Below are 18,556 nucleotides of genomic sequence, written 5' to 3' on the forward strand. Positions count from 1 at the left end.
CATTGTGGGTATTTAAAAATAAATGCAATTGCTCAAGTTTTACCTGCCAGTTGATCCTCCCAGCTCTTTTTTGTTTTAGCCAGTTCGTCATTGTGTCGCTGTTAATAAATAATCAAAGGGCTCCCTGAGAAAAGTGGATTGATAATGATTAGTGTTGCACTGACACCATTTTTGGTGTGGTATCGGCCGATACCGATACTGCACTGATTAAGAGTGTGACAATATCTCGATACAGCGATATATCGCGATATTTTGCAACCCGATCGGTTATCGATATGCTCCCGCCAAGTATCAATACTTTTTTTTTAACATATTGGCCATACAATGGAGTATAGATGCTGTAAACTGCTCAATGTTTGTTGAGCAATTCCTTGGCGATCCACTAGGGGCGCTCAGGAGTGGTGGTGAAGGTAAAGTGCGCACAAGTCTAGAGAACAAGAGAGGAAGCTCCAAGTGGGTTGAAAAAATAAAAAAAAATGAGAACTGAGAACAGTGGAGGAAAAAATGAGAAAAATATTGCTACTAATCACACTTTGGGACACACTTTAGATTTTACACCAACAAGAAAGGAAGTAAGGTGAAGAAGGACTTTGCTGTCTGCAAGAATTGTCCAACAAAAATAAGGTTCTCTGGGAGCTGGTGACAAAGTGCACACCGGATTTCTTCACTGCTTCCCTTTTATCACTTGAGGTAAGAAAGTTTTGCAATATAATTGTTTTTAAATTTACATGTACAGTATTATTTTGATGGCATTTGGTGTTGAATGATATTAAATAAACTAGGACCCGAAAGTGGATGAAAATGAATATCAAACAAGGCCACATGAATTTACCGATTTATTTGATATTATTTGAGAACCACGTTCCATCTAGTTTACTACACAAACTGTTATTACTGCCAATTTGATAAAATAAGCTATAAAAATGGTTTGAATAGGTTCCAAGATATATAAAGTGATGTGCATGATAACTAATGTAGCCTACATATTAAAAATAGGTAATTTCTGCATTTTTAATTCCTATACATTCAATTCATTTATTTTTTTTAATTCAATACTTCCAACACAAAAGAAAAAAAATCAGGATTTCAACTCAAAAGCTATGTGGTAGCTAATATTTTTTGTTTTATTTTGTTGTTTTTAAGGTGAGGAAGACTGTGACAAACCAAGTCTGACATCTCAAATGCTGAAGCAGATAGTGGAAGTGCTCAAACCAACGCTTTTAGCAACAAAGGTCATATACGAGGAAAAGACCCACCAATTTTATCATTGCCCCACTCCAAGCTCAACTGCAGACTGACACCTAAAGCAGAGTTTAGTTTTTTTTTTTTTTTTATATTTTAAACTTTTAAAGAAATTAAGGGTGCCATTCATCATGATCTCTCCAAGAGATATCAGCGGTTGTGGTTTGTTTCCTCTCTATATGTGCAGGTGCACAATTTGCACTAGATTTATATTGTAAAGCAATGTTGCACAGAAAAGGTGTCACATGACTTAAAAAGTATTTTTTCTATTTTGAAATCTTTTTTTTTTCCGTTTCAACAGTTGTATCGTAAAATATCATGTATCCAATTTCTGACCAATATATCGATAATCGCTGTATCATGATATTGTTAGATAATCGTTATCGTGAGCCTTGTATCGCGAATCGTATCGTATCATGAGATGCCCTGAGGTTCGCACTCCTAGCACTGATACCATGTTTTTTTTTTTTTAATTACATTTTTCCCCTTTCATACTAAATTACTGAATTAATATAAAGTAATTGCTTTCATGGCTTAGTTGGACACAAATTTGATGGATGGATGGATGGATGGATGGATGGATGGATGGATGGATGGATGGATGGATGGATGGATGGATGGATGGATGGATGGATGGATGGATGGATGGATGGATGGATGGATGGATGGATGGATGGATGGATGGATGGATGGATGGATGGATGGATGGATGGATGGATGGATGGATTGAATTCAATAATTGTTTAAATTATATTTTAAATTAGTGGGATGGTGAATTTTGGAAGTGGAGGGACACATTTTATTAAGCCATTGACAGCAATCGTCGGTGATATCCAATCGATTTGCAGTGAAAGGGTTGACAGCAAATGAACACGGTATGTTATTTCTTAGTACTCCCTGATACCGATGACGTCATTGTAATTCAGTATTGGTATTGGTATTGGTGCAACACTAATAATGATTGACTAAAAAGTAAAATTTATTCGGACCTTTTCGAGCTCATTGACAAGGTTTTCCACATCGAGCTCGTTCATGTCGATCGTGATGGCTTTTATCCTTTTGTAAAGCTCCTGCTCCAGCTTGGTTTGCTCTTTTGTCATGGCCTCCACATTCGTTTCATGGTCTGATTGCAACTCAGAAATGGTGTTGTGGTGCTCACACAGCAGGTGCTTCATTTTCTGCTTGTATACCTGGTTACAGAATAATGCTCTTGTTAAGGAATTTCCACTTCCATGTTGGTTGCCCTTTTTGATCCGCTATCAACCTGTTATAGTAAGCAGTTACCTACTTTAATCTCAACAAGGTGACGTCCCTCATCCTCCTCAATCTTCTTCTCTTCATTTCTGAGTTGGGCCACGGCCTCTTCCAAGTGCTTCTTGGTCACATCCCAAAAAGAGTGGATCTTATCCCGCTCCAGCTGGAAGTAGTTCCTCTCTTCCCGCTCTCTGTCCAGCTCTTCGCGCAGGGTGGCAATGTGCTCCATCATCTGGTGTGCAGAAATCCATTTTTATTGTCCAATCTTCAGATCTTATGTCACATTGAGTAACTTACTACTAGCATCACTGCATATACAGCTTCTTTTCGTTCTAAAATAAAATTGGTTTAATAACATTGTTAAAGAGGTATTCAATTTACCCTTTATAGGGCACTCATTTAATGCATTGCCAGGGCGCTAGACGTCCAATCCATTTTGACTGAGAGGAGGCGAATGAACATTAATTCATTTGCCCCTCCCAGTCAAAATTAATTTAGCTTTTGTTAACATTTTATTAGTTTAAAATGTAATTTAGTCACAAAGCATAGAGTCTGATTTTTGTAGCAGGGGTGGGCAAAAATGTTGATGACCCCGAAACACAGTGTCAGCAATGAAATGAACTTACAAGATATATGCTCGGATAGTAGCTTAGCCCATGCTTGTACATACAGGCATCCCAGCTGTGTGTGTGCATGCATGTCTGAGCGCGCGCATTTTTCTGTCTTACCTAGTGGAGAAGTAGACACCGCATCCGTTTTGAATGAATATTCCAGCCAGGAACATTTATAATAATACGTTGAAAATGAGTGTTTTTTTTTTGTTTGTTTGTTTTTTCCCTTTATTTTTGAGGGTTAACGTCTTTAGTGGAGCAAACTGAAACTCCGCTCACCATTTTGGCGGTGCTGTTCGGCGTTTCATGGTCAACATCTTCAATCTTTATGGTTCTCGCTCAGTAATTGTTGTCGCTTTTGAAAGCTTAGGTTTTAAATAATTAAGTATATCAATCTTGCCTCTTCTGTCCTCAGGTGTTTTTTGGGGGGGCTAAGCAGAGCAGATGACCGTCTCTAAGGTGCTAGTCACATGACCTGTTCAAAAAATTAACAAATAATAAATGTATATTTTTAGTTCATTTAATTCATTTTCATTGTTTGTTTTATTGCTTTACAACTTTTATACACAACATTTTACCTACAAAGTCTTCATTTTAAATTCATATATTGGAAAGTCAATTATACGCAAATTTTAGGCCACTAGAGGGGGCTATGCATCCCCCACACCCCACCCCCGCCCTCCGCGTATGGGTTTTAGGGATGGGGCCACAGAGGCACTGGCTTCTCCTCTAATTTGAATGGCCCCTGAAATGCCTGTTTCCATTTAGCACATAGCATGGCAATCAGTGAATCATTTTCTGAAGTGAGAGAGAATGAGATAATATAGTTTCTAGAATATGTTAAATATTAATGCCGCTTTTTGTGTGTGGCTTTTAAAAGTGGTTAAAATTATTGTTCCATTTAATTTATCCTTACTTGCACACAGTATGATCAAATACAAATCATTACAAACTTTACGGGTTCATTTTTGTTTGACAGTGTCAAGCGAAGATTTTTTTACCGACACATGCAGGATAATCTGCGTCTTGCCTTGTTAACCAAGACAAACACTGAACAAAGATGGCAGCAACACGTGGCCCATGAAGGTTACATGTGGCCCCTTCTTGGCCCCTGAAGGTTACATGTGGCCCCTTCTTGGCCCCTGTTTCAGAAAAATCCTAGAACCGCCACTGTATAATAATATAAAACTATAATTAAGACCTGCCGTTCACATATGTGCACATCGCATTTTAGCCGGTTCTTTAAGGGTTATGTTTTTGTTTCTTAATTGGTAAAAAGTAGTCACTTGCCTCATAAAGAGTTACTAATATTGAATATGAGTATTTGCTAGGCTATTGTACTCATGACACAAAAAATGTTTTCTTTACTACAGGTACAGTAATTTTTTTTAAAGTACATTTCAGGAGTTTTCGAGTGAAAACAGCTTAAAATCAAAGGGTATTTTATTGTTGGTCATTATGGTGGCACAAGGTGAACAGAAGTCCTTTTTAACCATTCTGTAAGACGAAATCTCATACAGTTTATACTGCAAGGGCGTAGGTTTGCATAGGGATGGTAGGGACATAACACTACCAACTTTTCAGGATGCTCAAATTGTCCCCACCAACTTTTAAGCAACCTTATATGTTCAGTTAGATAGGTAATTTAGATTGTCTTCCCATATGTTGTAAGGATAGAATTGACCCTACCATTATTAAGTGAATTATTTTCATTATGTTCACACTTTACCCATTTTATTTAATGAATGCTCCGGTCCATTTTTTCCCCCATCAATTGCACGTTTGATTGGCTGATGACTTGACCCACTCCCCACGCACATACGCTCCCTCACACTCACACAGGACCAACAGATATAAGTGTCAACAACATGCTGCCTCCATCCCCCCTTCGAAGTCGAGGGATATTAGAAATAAATATTTCGGCCAGCAGCAGTCACTTTAAATACCGTATTGGGCCGAATATAAGACGGCTCTGATGACAAGACGACCACTTGTTTTTCAAGACTCAAGTTTGAAAAAGGACTTTTTGAACACCAAATTAATTTTTATACAGAAAATAATTACAGTACATCCGAAACAAATGATTCTAACAATATATATTAAAAAAAAAAAAAAAAAAAAAAAAAAACATGTTATTTTGCCTCATTCAAATCTTGATATCTGAACATTTAAATATGTAAACTAAAGTGCAATCCCATTCATAAATGAATGGTTTGTGGTTTTCAAAATGTAAATAAACCGATCTATTGTGATAAAACAACACAATGGCAATAACTGCATTAACCATCAAAGTGAAGTCTAACTGTAACTGTAGTCTTGAAACAAATCTGAATAACGAAAAACATTGCAATAAAATAATGCAAACTGGTTAAACTTGAGAGTAGCTGAGATCTCTCATGACAGAACATCGCTTCGATGATATCTGGCGCCATCTTGTGTCTTGAATGGGTAAAACGTCTAGACCGCGAATTTAAGACGACCCCCTCTTTCTCATATTAATTTCAATGCAAAAAACACCGTCCTATATTCGGGCCAATACGGTTATTTAAAAAGACACAAATGTCGTGAAGGTAGGAAACACACCACTAATTTTGCTTCTGAAAGTCTGACCTGCATCAAAGTTAACATACCATTAAACTGTGTGAACTTGCTAACCTGCAAAACTCGAGTAGGAAGCTTAGACGTGTCCTACTGTTTCTGTTTTCTACTGTTAACGTTATTTAAACTGTGAGATATGTAATGAACTCTGCTGGAAACTACAGAACCAGAAAAAGGTGAGCAAGAAAGTGCTTAGAGAGAGAAAACCTCATATATGCATAACCTCATATTTTGCTCACACAACACAACATACACATAAAATAATCATAATTAAGTACGTAAATTAAAAAAAATAATAATAATAATTTAAATTGATGCCACGAGCTTTCCAAACTAGCGTTGCGATTGACTAGTCAATTGTGATCGACATAATGAGCACCCCTGATTTAGCATATCAATTAATTAGGTTCGTATTCGTGAGAAATGTAGCCCTGACCCTCGTTCACCCTATCTGTTTGGTCTTATTAATATCCCATCCCGAGCAAAAAGTGTACATGCAGGTTATGCTGTTACATCATCCCTACTCCATTATAGAGTCATAGTTTTTCCTCTGACCTGCTCCTTTGACAGCTCGTCTTTGGTGAGTCCATCTATGAGCGCAGCAGACTTGACCTTGGCTGACTTTTTACCCGAGCTTTTCTTTTTAGGCGGCTGGACAAAGTTAGCATGTTAGCCAAAATGTCATTATGCTCCACGTTCGGGCTCTTACAGCTGATACAACATATCTTTCAAGCTCATTATAAGTACAGGACATATTTTGGCTCACCATTGTTGATATGCGTCGTTTGAAGTTATCAAGAAGGAGCGGCAATACGGACCTGCTTTAAACAAGTGTTGCCATGGCAACGTCTTGCCGCCTGTTAACAAACCTGCCAATAGAGGGCAGAAAAGATCCTCAAATGAAAGGTCTCGAAAATACAGTATTCTACTTCATTAGTGTTAGAAACTAAGTAAATTTGGATTAAAAGAAAAGCTTTTTTATATATATATATAATTATTTTTGGGTCTGTGTAAAACCACATTAGACGGTGGGAAGGGAAGCTTGAAAAGAATTTAGCTGAATTAGATTTTGTTAAGAAACACGACATCTATGGTCCCCTTGCCGCTTTTGAAATTGATTTGAAAGTTTTATAGGCTTTTCTGGATGTGAAAGAACTCATTAATAGAAAAACATCATAACATCTGAATTGACTCGAAATGTGCCAGTGGTGAAACACAAACAGCCTTTGGTGTAGGAATACTTATCTGTATGCCCAAAGGAGCTCAGGCTGCCAATGGACTTTTGCCTATGTAAATGCATCGATTTGTTCAGGTTCTAAGGGAAATTTGAAGTTTGGGAGCCGGGCTATCAATGTTGATTTGTTTGACATTCCTAGTCCGTTTTACACGGTGGAACTGATTGACAATCAGTGACTGTCAACGCTAAACACGCAGTTTATGATAAGCCGAAGTCAGTTCAAACATTAATTTCCGTCCAAATTTCCCATTCATTTCTAATGGCATTTAATCATGTTTTTTCATTCTACTGATGCCATTGTACTTGGATTCCATTGACGCCTATGTAAGCTGATACCATTGACGTCCATGGACGTCCAAACTTTTCCCCATTCATTTTCAATGGCAAAAACAAAAAATGTCCCCATATCAGTAGGAAATCACCAGATATCAATAGGACCTTTACCCCAAATGTCCCCAATTCCATTGACGCTTATGGAGGGTGCTGCCATTGACAGACATGGACGTCCAATTTTCCCATTCATTTCTAATGGCGTTTACTTTGTTTAATTCCAGTGACTGGCATTATTGTCCATTCTATTGATAGACCTGAGTGGGGCTAAGATCTGTATCTCCACAGAGGAAAGACCCAGGTGTAATTTCTCCCGAAATTGCAGTTTCTAGTTTCCATTCGCTGTCCTCTAGTTTTAGCAGGGATCATCAGGTTTGACACGGGAAATTATCCTAATTTACTTGAGATAATATGTATTATGTCACATATCTTTGCCAGTAGTAAATAGTGACGGCATAGTGCACTTCCAATTGAAGGCAGAAGGCAATGAATTCATTTAAATTTTAGAATAAATTTAGACGAAAGGACATTTTTTTTGTAAATGTGTATTAGGATATAAATTCCATATCCTCTATTTTAGTAGATTTGACGGGGTGTTAGTTCTTTTCACGCATCTTCTCTCTCTCTTAGAATTAAAAAATCTTGAAAATTGTCCATCTCTTCTGTTAGGTACCTTCATATATACACAGTACTGTACACCAATATGTTATCAGGACCCAGTGGCGCTGGACGTGGGGTGCGAGAGGAGACGAGCGGCGCAGGGTACTGAGAGAGGCGGGCTGCAGCCAGACTCTCTTGTGGGGTGTTGAGGGTGATACAGCATCCCCTGGTGTTGGTGAGGGGGGAAATTTTATTTTGGTAGATTCTTTTTTTGTTGTTGTTGTTGTTGTTGTTATTATTATTATTAATATTTTTTTTTCAATGAATCCAATAAATAAAACATATTGAAACCATAGTGTATTTAACTTTGGGGATTAAATATATATCTTGAAAAAGGTTTTCTTGTTAATTACCTGGTCACCAACTGACACCTTGCTCCCTACCAGGTCACGTTGAATAAGGCGCTATTGAAACGGAAAAGTTAACTGTTGACAGAAGAGGCGTTAACACGGTGCAAAAAAGAATTAGTGATTTTTTTCTTTAGAAAAATAGCAAAATGTTCTAAAATTTTATTCGCTGACGAAAATGATGATGATTATGATTGTTTATAATAGTGCCCAGTGAGGAAATTTTAGCTGCAGATTCAGACCATGGACAACTTCAAATAAGTAAGACACGCTTGCATTATAGCCATATTATTGCTTGTTGTTAGCCTGGTACACCAGACTCACCGCTGTTCCAGCTATTGAGTCTGGCCACCATTCCCGCGGATACAATTTCCAGGGCGGGGCAAGCCACAGCAAACAGACAGCGGAGTGGACCAATCAGCGACGGGCAAGGCAGACGTCACGTTATTAAAGCGACGAGGGCAGGACGAGGGACTTGCGCGCGGAAGTAAACGTACGAGGAGAGCGGAGTTTATTCAACATGGCTAGCGCGGGACAGACTGTTGTCAATGACTCGTGTCGATATGTTTTTGGTCATTTAAAACTGATTTTACCGTGGATTGGAACATATTCTCAGCTCTCCTGTTCAGCTTTGTTGTTGAGACGACTTCCGACGCGCAAGAGTGACGTTGCTCGTTAAGAGCACGTCACGCAAATAAACGAATCTGATTTGTCGATTGATTTTGTACCTGCTCGAAAAGGCTGTTAATGGCATTGTTCCCAGACTATTTCTCTCAGTGCATGAAAAATACAGGGAGAAAAGTCTGGCAGAGCCTGGCAAGCTTGTTGTTGCTGTTGAGCATCAGCTGTGCAGACCACTGTTGGATATTTGTGTGTAATTTATTTGAGTGTTGTGAAAAGTGGGTGCTAAACCAAGGCTTGTCGGTCCTTTTAGCTTTCAAAGTTTAGGGATTTGCATTATAATACACGGGTGCTTTTATTTCCAACACAATAACTCCACCACACACTGTTGGTGAAATAGAACGCTGTCTTTGTAGTAGCCTAGTAGTGGTCCGTCAACTATCAAGCATTCGTGTGTACTGCCATTGTGCACGCCTTGTATGGAGAAAAAATGTGAGCATTACAAATTTGGAGCGAAACGGCTGTTTTGGGATGAGAAAAAAACAAAATCCTCAGCACCCCCTGCTGTGAGTGACTTCCAGCACCCCCATCAGGACCTACCTCCTGTTTCACTTCTTTCAATGTGGTTTATTTTATTTGAAAGAAATAAACAAATTAATGAATAAATCCATAAATATATAGTTAAAGTACTTTTCACGAGTGGCAAAAAAATATTATTTTTTTTGCTAACGTAGTTAACGTGGTGCTAAAAGAAGTTTTTTTTTTTTTTAACGATAGAACATCAAATACACAAATTTCAAGGGTGAACAGTCTACAAATTAGAAAATAAATAAACATTTAAAGAAAATCAATCAACAAAATGTTTTTTTAGCAACTAAAGTAACAAAACAGCACGTGACGAAGCCGCGCTGTCACGTGACATGTTTTATAAGGAAGTCACGCGCAAGTGTATAAAAACTAGCTTCTCTTACTCTGCTTTAATCTCCACCAGCAAAGTCAGACTATGTATGCAATTGGTCATTCTTTAGCCTTGTTGTTGTCCGTGTCAGCGGTATTCCAGCTCGGCTGTCGGGCACATTATGCTCCCGACGAGGTGAGCCATCTCCCCGGCATGACGTTCAAACCGAACTACCGTCAGTGGTCGGGACACCTCCAGGCAAGACCCGGCAAGTTTCTCCATTATTGGTGAGAGGAATCAACACAAAAGAAACACACGTTGGCACGTTAATCTATTCCTTTTTGTGTAATGTCTTGAAAACTTTCGTTCTCAACTCCAAAGCCGAAATGAACTATTTCACTGCCTTTGAATGCAGTAGACGTCCAATCCATTTCAATCGGGAGGTCTGGCAAAATGGCGAATAGGTTGAGTGTGCAATGCTATCTTGGTTTTATAGTTTTTTTTCTGTCGCTGGACATTTTCTCTTTGTTTTGAAAAGTTTGTTTCAGTAGTGTAAATATATGTATATATACAGTATCCTTACAGCGCTGTATTATTTTCTTTGCTTGTAGCCATGAACTCATTCACTGCTGATGACAGTTATAGATGTCAAATCCATTTCAACTGGAAAGGCTAGCATTGAGTGATCATTTTCACTGCCATTAACAGCGATAGACGTCAAATCCAATTTGCCTGGATTGGACGTCTACCGTCATCAATGGCAGCCAATGTGTTAACTTAATACTCCAAAAAAATACAATTTTAAAGACTCAATCTTTTTCTTTTTAACTTGATTCTGATCTTCTTATGATTTCCAATTATGTGATCGAATCGGGGACATCCCTTGGGTGTATATGTGGTACGGTATTCTGTACATCAATGGCTCTTATAATATTCACTTAAAAACTAAATCAACAAATCTAATGTGGTTGTTTTCTGTGGTGGTACAGGTTTGTGACCTCTCAAAGGGACCCAGTCAAAGACCCGCTGGTATTGTGGCTAAACGGAGGACCGGGCTGCAGCTCGCTGGACGGATTCCTGTCAGAGAATGGACCTTTTCATGTGAGCAAGCCCACAGTGTGAATAATTGACACAGAAATGCTGTTAGAGTAATTTATGTTATTCATTTTCTTTTCAGGTAAGAGATGATGGAGCCACTTTGTACGAAAACTCTTTCAGCTGGAACAGGATCGCAAACGTACTCTATTTAGAATCACCCGCTGGCGTCGGCTACTCCTACTCCAATGATGGCGACTACGCCACGGATGACAATCAGGTGAGTTTAGTCGCTGATTGATTCACCTACTCACTGAGTAAAACTGCCACGATTAATAAATTTATGGACAACTTATGACATTAATCAAAAACTGTTTTCATTGTGGATCAATGGTTTAGAGACATTTCTGACCAAAAAATTGTCCAAATCATTTTTTTAGCCTTATATCAGTGAATATTCTTATTTATTTTTACACGTTTTGATTTTATTTTTATTTTTTTTAAATAGGTCCAATGTACTTTAAATTTCTTTAATATTCATAATATGATATTTAATATCATTTAATATTTTTTAATATTTTAAATAAAAAACAAAGGAAAAAAATGATCATCTTTATAATTGAATTTAAATATTAGCAAACACCTGCTTTTACTTTGGAAAAAAAAAAACGTAGAGTAACATAGTTACACAATGTTCATAGTCCAAGTTTTCTCTGCGCAGTTTTTTTTAACCATTGAACGTAGACAGCTAAAGTGTAAAGCTCAGAGGAAAACAACTGTAATTAACATGTGATATTTATATGAGCCAATTAGTCGACTAATCGTAAAACTATTCGGTAATGAATCTACCACCAAAACAGTTGTTTATGCCAGCTTTCCTGTGTAAAGCACTAAGAAACAGCCTTTTACGTCTTGCGTTTAGGTTGCCGAAGACAATTACAAAGCACTGCAGAGTTTTTTTGCCAAGTTTCCAAGCTTTACTCGGAACGACTTTTTCATCTTTGGAGAAAGTTACGGCGGAATTTATGTACCAACCCTCAGTTTACGCATCACAATGGGAAATGACAACGTCAACTTTAAGGTAAGTAATGTGGGTTTATGATAAAAGTGATAAAGATAAAACCTAAAAGTTACTTTCTTACGTAGAAATTTCACTATTAATTGTATGGTTGTTTTTTGTTTTTTTTTAGGGCTTTGCTGTAGGAAACGGTCTCAGCAGCTATGCACTCAATGACCAGACTTTGATTTATTTTGGCTACTACCATGGACTGTTTGGAGAAGAGTAAGATGGTTTTTTAGTTTATCTCAATGACTGCCATTGACAGTAATAGACCTCCAATCCATTAGCAGGCATGAAAATCTTTCACCTTTCGGCGAAATTCGCCATTCGAAGTCAAAAAGGATGACCTACGTGAAACGTGTAGATCCGTAGGAGAAACTTTTTAGGGGGGGGGGGGGGGGGGGGGTCAGGTGTAGGCATGTGCCGGTTACCTTCACGGTTTAGCATGCTATGAAAACGTCGTGGTTACAAAACCACTAAAATTTTCCGTCATACAGTAGTACGTATTTGTATTTTTCATGTGACAAAAATGCACCCAGAAGTGGCTTGGCGCCGCAGCCCTTAGCCCTTCCCCTGTTTGATGCTGCGTGTGTCAGTGACGCTATTCCAACAAACCCAAAAACAAACACTCCAAACACAAGCCGTACTTTTCTTCAATTTATTTAGCTCTCAAATCGTGGTAACTGAAATATACCAAAAGAATACATTTAAAACGTTGTACAATCGTATTTTCAACGTGTGAGTAGCTTCAACAGTTTAGCTTCATGAAAAAGTTCGTTAAAAACAAAACACACATTTTCCTTTCAAATTCAGTACACAAAGTTACTAAAAACTTACAAAGACGAATGATAGGCAAGGCTTAGCTAGGAGAGCAACTTCATTGAGGTTAATCACAGCCGCTGAGAGAAATAAGTTTGAATGCAGGGGGGAAAAAAAGAGCGCGTCAAAGATCGCTAATTGCGAAAGATGATCTTGTCCTAATCACAAATTCACGTTCGCTGGACGAGGAGAGGTCTCACTCCCAATTTTTTTTTTAGATGAATGCATTTGCCAGCATATTGAATTGAGTAATGGTTTCAATCGTTTTCATATTTTGCGGTATGACAGCTAGCCAAATCTCTGGTGAAAAAATAGCTCCCGTTAATTTAGCGTCAAGCTTGTACATTTAACGGTAATATAAAAGCAGTGTTGTCAGTAACGCGTTATGTGAGTAATGCGTAACTGTAATCTGATTACTTTCAGTAAAGAGCAATTAACGCGTTCATTTTTCTAAATCAGTAATCTAATTAAAGTTACTTTCCTTGATACCTGTGCGTTACTATTTTGTTATTGCCCCATTATGTATGTAGAAAGAAGAATACTGTAGTCATGGGAGTGACATCACATGTCACATTTTCTAATCGGGGAGGGAAAAAAACGCCTCACGTGTATTACCATCATGCGTGAGCCGTGAGCACTGGGAGTTTGCGGCCAAAACAACATAGCCTTGCTACCTCACCAGGATACAATGAAATAGGCAGGAGATATACTACAAACGGCTGCATTTGCACACTGGAAACACAGCCATTACTTCACATTTTTGTCCAGTAACTTTGCGCTGGCTCAAAAAGACTGTCGACCGCGAAAAGCATCCAATTCAATCACCACTTGGAATTACAGCACAACAGGTAATAAGACAGCCAGGACCTTTTGATACTGCTCGTGCTCAATCTTCGGTTCAAGCTCAGTTGTCGTTGAAGGTTTTGAAAGCTTAGGTAGCTTAGCTTAGCTTAAAGAAATTCTAAATATCCATCTTGCGTCCTCAGCTGTAGTTTTGGCTAAGCAAAGCAAACGGCTGTCTCTAAGATGCTTTAGTCACATGATCTGTTCTAAAAAAAATTTGGACCCATTATGAAATACTTCGAACGATTCTTGTTCATTTCATTCATTTTTGTTGTTTGTTTTATTGCTCTAAAACTTTTATAGACAACATTTTAATGGCCATATTCATTGTCTTTATTTTGAAGGGGAAGTTCAGAATTTTTTACATTAGGCTTCATCTTTGAGTTAGCCGGGGTTTAATTAGTCGTTGGAGTTGATTTGAACAAATTCTGTGTAGTTTGCATGTTATTTGTTAGTTTCAGGGCTCTGGAGTGGCTAAGCTAGTGCGAGTAAATGGTGGTTGAAATCAACTCCTTCAACTAATTAAACCCCCGCTAACTCGAATAATAAGCCTTATGTGAAAAATTAAAATGTTCAAATTCGCCTCATGTAGGACATTTTGCCGATGGAGGACATTTTGGCAGAACGCCGGAACACATTCCTCCACATCCTACTCACCTTTTTAACCCCTGACCCATTTTCATGCCTGCATTAGAACTCTAAGGGGCTGTTAGCGACAGATTACTGGCAGGCTTGTCATTCAAAATGCGTTGGACACTTAACATTGTTCCTCATGTGCAGCTTGTGGCGTGATCTAAACAATTACTGCTGCGAGAAGCAAAGATGCAACTTTTCCAACTCCACTTCCCAGAAATGCCAGATGCTGGTATGTACGTGTGCGTCGCATCTCAAATGTCAAAACTGCTCCTGTTCTAATCTTCCCGCAGGTCAGTGTGGCTTTTAATATAGTCTATAACAGTGGTCTTAATGAGTATGCCCTTTACTTGAACTGCGAGGGTCGCGGTGGGTTTCACCCAGCCTATGAAAAGGCTATGAGTCACCTGTTCAAAAACTACCGCAAACGCAGCAACGATGTAAGTGTGAGTATATCCGCCCTCGAGGTAAGCAAATTGGATTTTAATGAAATTGTTCATGTGAAGCTGAATTCAGACGGGTCGCGCTTCTCCATCACTCTGGGCGAGGTCCCCCCTTGCATTAATAGCACGGCGCAAGCAAACTGGCTCAACCGGGGCGACGTGAGGAAAGCCCTGCATATTCCTGACATTCTGCCAAAATGGGACCTGTGCAGGTATTGTTGAAGCAACAGATTCGTTTTTGGAATAATTCACTTAAATGCTGGAAAGTTCCAAAGTACAGTGGTACCTCGACATATGATCGCTTCGATACGCGATCTTTTCGACATCCGACGTAAAATTGGACTCGCCATTTGTTTCTACATCCGAGAAATGCTCGAAATACGACGATTTATGACAGCGTCGCATTTTCATTGTTTTCCCGCAAGACGGACACAAGGCGGATTTTCTTGTAAGAGAACTCAACAAGGGGTTCAAGAATGTTAAAGCAGGTGGTGAAAAAAGGTGAGGCTTACCATTGAAATTAAGATGGAATGATGGAAAAATATGAGGGTGGGGTGCACTGCCGTGAACTGCTTGACAATACTCCTCCGACTTCCATTCGCCAGTCTTTATGAGTTCAGGTGACAATTATTATTGTGGTACCATTGCCAAAGAGATAGTCAGATTTTTAATCATTTATGTCAGAACTTGTGCAACACAACACATCAGCCCCGCAGTTCAGGTACACCACGCAGAATACATTCTCCGCATTAGAACCAGATTTGTTACAGGTATTATATTATTATTCTGATTTTTATTCATAATGTATTTGTTTTGCTCTTTGTAATTGCTATTTGCAATATCAACAGCAGTATTTATTAAGGACTTAGTGTTGGTTTTTGGGCTGTGGAATGAAAGAATGGAATTATAATCTATTCCTATTGGAAAATCCTGCTCGACACAGGAGCGTTTACACTTACACACAAGGTCTGTGAACAAATTAACTTCGTATGTGGAGGTACCAATGCATGTCTTTATTTCATTACTGCAGTTTTTGTTCTAATACTTACGTCGAATTTGGGGTTTTTACTGGACTATTTGTAGTATTGCGCCGATACCAAGTTTTGGAGACTGATTCAAACACCCGGTGGTATCGGCTCATGCTGAAACTGTAGTGGTACATTTTTTTGGGGGGGGGGGGGGGGCGTTTTTTTCATTTAATTATAAATTACTCCATACGCGACTGTAACCTAATTTCCATATTGGCTTGTTCAGACACTACTACAGCAATAGCGAATAATTCGCTGCCACCCTCCCACTTCAAATGGAATTGATATTTACTAATGATAAACACATTCAAATTCACAGCAGAAAGATAATACAGTGTATATGTTTCGTAAAACTACACTTGTTAAATGTAATGCAATTCTGATTGTTTATTTGGTAGTTAATAGTGCCCCCTGCTGGTTGTTGCCACGTAGTAATACAGTACACTTTCCAGACATAAAGAGGATGCAAGATTACCTCACAGATTTAAAAAAAAAAAAAAAAAAGATAAATCCAATTAATTTCCCTACATTTGAAATACTAAAGTGTTTTTTTTGTGTTTTTTTTTTTAAACTAATTGATATTAACCCTTCTTTTCCCGTCTATAGTGACACTGTCGGCAAGAGTTATACCAACCTGTACGCATCAGTGAAGGAGGTGTATCTGAAGTTGCTTACTTTAGGCCTACGGGCACTCGTCTACAATGGGGACACGGACATGGCCTGCAACTTCCTAGGGGATCAGTGGTTTGTGGACGACCTCGGCATTGAGGTAGAGCCCCACAAAATCTCATCATTCGTTTTTTTTTTTGTTTTTGTTTTTTTTTAAACAAACTAAGATCATTTTACACATTCCTAAACACATGAGGTTCATCAGTATGTAGTATTACCTTGCATACAAAGAACCCAGTGGGTCGAGGATATCATTCATGTTGTTCCCAGGCCACTACTCGGTACCAGCCCTGGCACGTTGACAACCAGGTTGCAGGTTTCTACCAAATGTATGGAAATGTAACATTCCTGACAGTCAAGGTAAGTCAAGTTTTATACAGTAGTAGTATATTTGTGTGCCTCAAATGTTTATTGCTTGCATTTTCAGGGTGCTGGTCACATGGTTCCACAGTGGGCTCCACGTCCTGCACTTCACATGTTCCAGTCCTTCATCACAAATAGTGCCTACTCAGATTGATGGAAATTGGAGCGGTCAATTTGCACTCATTACTTTTTTTCAGGGGATTTGGATTTTAAGGGAAGAAACTGTTGGGAATTCACATACCATTCTGATCTTTGTACTTTGTCCTACAGTCTCAGAGCACACAGTGTACTTCAGTTTTGGCAAAGTACAAAGAAAAATTGTACCTAGACGAATCTAGAGCACTGCAATTCAAGTTTGCACTTTTCAGTCATGCAAGGTGATCGGTCAATAATGCTGAAGTTGATTGATTTCATTGAAACTGCATTTTTAATAAAGACTGTTCAACTATCTGTCCATGGGCGTATTCTCCATTCTTGGAAAAACAACGCTCTGTTATCAGATCAATAATGCATCATGTGATAATTCAACAAACAACACAGAAAAACAAGTCATAAAACATTTGACACAAATGTTAAAAAATAATTAACGTTCCCAGTTTTATGTCAGATTTGTTTAATAAAAGAAACACTTGCATAACTCCTAGCAAAAAGCATGGAATCACCAGTAAAACAGTGCAGTTATCACACCTCAGAGGGCTGCTGGACTAAGTCGATTCACAAGAATCATGGCTCCAACAAGAGGGATGTCTCTTGAGACCAAGGAGAGAATTATCAAACTTGTTGAAAAAGGGTAACACTACACGCATGGTTACCAAAGATGTGGGCTGTTCAGTCAGATGTATCAAAAATCTGGACCAAGTGGACAGAGGAAGACATCCAAACGTCATGACAAACAACTAAAGGCCATATGTCTTGAAAACAGAAGATGTACAACAAGATGAGAAGAAATGGGAGAAAGCTGGAATCAAAGTATGTGACGGAACTGTGCAAAATCACCTGAAGGAAATTGGGTTTTCATACAGGAAAGCTAAAAGGAAACCATCATTGACACTTAAACAGAAAATAACAAGACTGCAATGGGCTAAGGAGAGGCAGTCATGGACTGAATGACTGGATGAAGGTTATTTTCAGTGATGAGTCAGTTTACATTGAAATTTTAGACGGCTTTCTTATCCCTTCAATTCATAATATGTGGATAATGAAATCTTTTTCCAAGATGACATTGCATCATGCCACAGAGCTGAAACTTAAATCATTCCTTGGAGAAAAACTCATCATATAAAAGTAACATTTACTGACCACCACAATGTTTTTTATTCATTTCTTTTAGGGTTTCTGAATGCTAAAGAGTTGCACTTTTGAACTTATTCATTATTTTTACAAGCCTTTTATCGGTATTTCATAATACTAGTCAAATGTCTGAGTGAGTGCTCATTCAAGACTGGTGATTCCATACTTTTTGCTAGGGGTTGTAGAAGCATAGAAGACAAAACCTAAAATATAGCTTTGAAAAATACAACTCTGCTGTGGTGGTGGCCACTTGAGGTCAAGTAAACTAATTTCAAGCTTTGGTGTTTGTTTCTGCTAAAGTACCTGGCCAAAATTATGCACCTGTTTGTGTACATACCAGTTAAAACTGCACAAAGGGGCTATCTTGTACACACTAAACTTTCGCGTGAATTAACAAACATTTTCAATTGTTGCACGTTATTTACTTAGTTTTGTAGAAAACTGTTCAAATATGATTAGAAGTAAACAAAATTAGAAGTTTTGATAGTAAAAAAAAAAAAACACCTGCAAATCTTCATTTTCAATTCTACATTGCAAAGTCTTGAGACTTTGATTAGATGACCGTGAAGCATCAA

The 18,556-nt window shown here is 38.4% G+C and overlaps 2 protein-coding genes and 1 long non-coding RNA gene across 3 annotated transcripts in view; 1 reads left to right on the top strand and 2 right to left on the bottom strand.

The window, feature by feature from the left end:
* Positions 1-2,310, bottom strand: part of LOC130923020 (stereocilin-like) — a 57,171-nt gene extending 54,861 nt beyond the window's left edge. Inside the window, exons 1-2 of the mRNA XM_057848402.1 lie at positions 2,232-2,310; positions 44-98 (exon numbers count right to left, since the gene is read on the bottom strand). The gene's annotated coding sequence lies outside the window, so the exon portion shown is untranslated. The remainder of the gene's footprint in view (positions 1-43; positions 99-2,231) is intronic.
* Positions 2,311-6,259: 3,949 nt separating this feature from the next.
* Positions 6,260-6,527, bottom strand: LOC130923040 (uncharacterized). Its single transcript, XR_009064646.1, has 2 exons — positions 6,472-6,527; positions 6,260-6,356 (listed from the first exon to the last, which is right to left on the bottom strand). It is a non-coding gene; the product is annotated as an uncharacterized LOC130923040 (long non-coding RNA).
* Positions 6,528-9,815: 3,288 nt separating this feature from the next.
* si:ch211-122f10.4 (cathepsin A-like) lies at positions 9,816-17,156 on the top strand. The gene is made up of 11 exons (XM_057844557.1): positions 9,816-10,085; positions 10,788-10,899; positions 10,976-11,113; positions 11,756-11,914; positions 12,024-12,115; positions 14,336-14,420; positions 14,482-14,628; positions 14,695-14,843; positions 16,266-16,428; positions 16,599-16,688; positions 16,756-17,156. The coding sequence occupies exons 1-11, from the start codon at positions 9,904-9,906 to the stop codon at positions 16,843-16,845; spliced, it is 1,407 nt and encodes a 468-aa protein (XP_057700540.1). The 5' UTR covers positions 9,816-9,903; the 3' UTR covers positions 16,846-17,156.
* The last annotated feature ends 1,400 nt before the right edge of the window (positions 17,157-18,556 follow it).

This window comes from Corythoichthys intestinalis, chromosome 1 (assembly GCF_030265065.1).
Source record: "Corythoichthys intestinalis isolate RoL2023-P3 chromosome 1, ASM3026506v1, whole genome shotgun sequence".
In the NCBI taxonomy this organism is placed as follows: Eukaryota; Metazoa; Chordata; class Actinopteri; order Syngnathiformes; family Syngnathidae; genus Corythoichthys; species Corythoichthys intestinalis.

What these genes read in the sequence shown, in the direction of transcription:
- si:ch211-122f10.4 (XM_057844557.1), top strand. Translation starts at nt 9,904, where the DNA reads ATGTATGCAATTGGTCATTCTTTAGCCTTGTTGTTGTCCGTGTCAGCG. An exon ending in ACCGCAAACGCAGCAACGAT is followed by an intron (nt 14,629 to 14,694) that starts GTAAGTGTGAGT and finishes GTTCATGTGAAG; the next exon opens with CTGAATTCAGACGGGTCGCG. An exon ending in TAACATTCCTGACAGTCAAG is followed by an intron (nt 16,689 to 16,755) that starts GTAAGTCAAGTT and finishes TTGCATTTTCAG; the next exon opens with GGTGCTGGTCACATGGTTCC.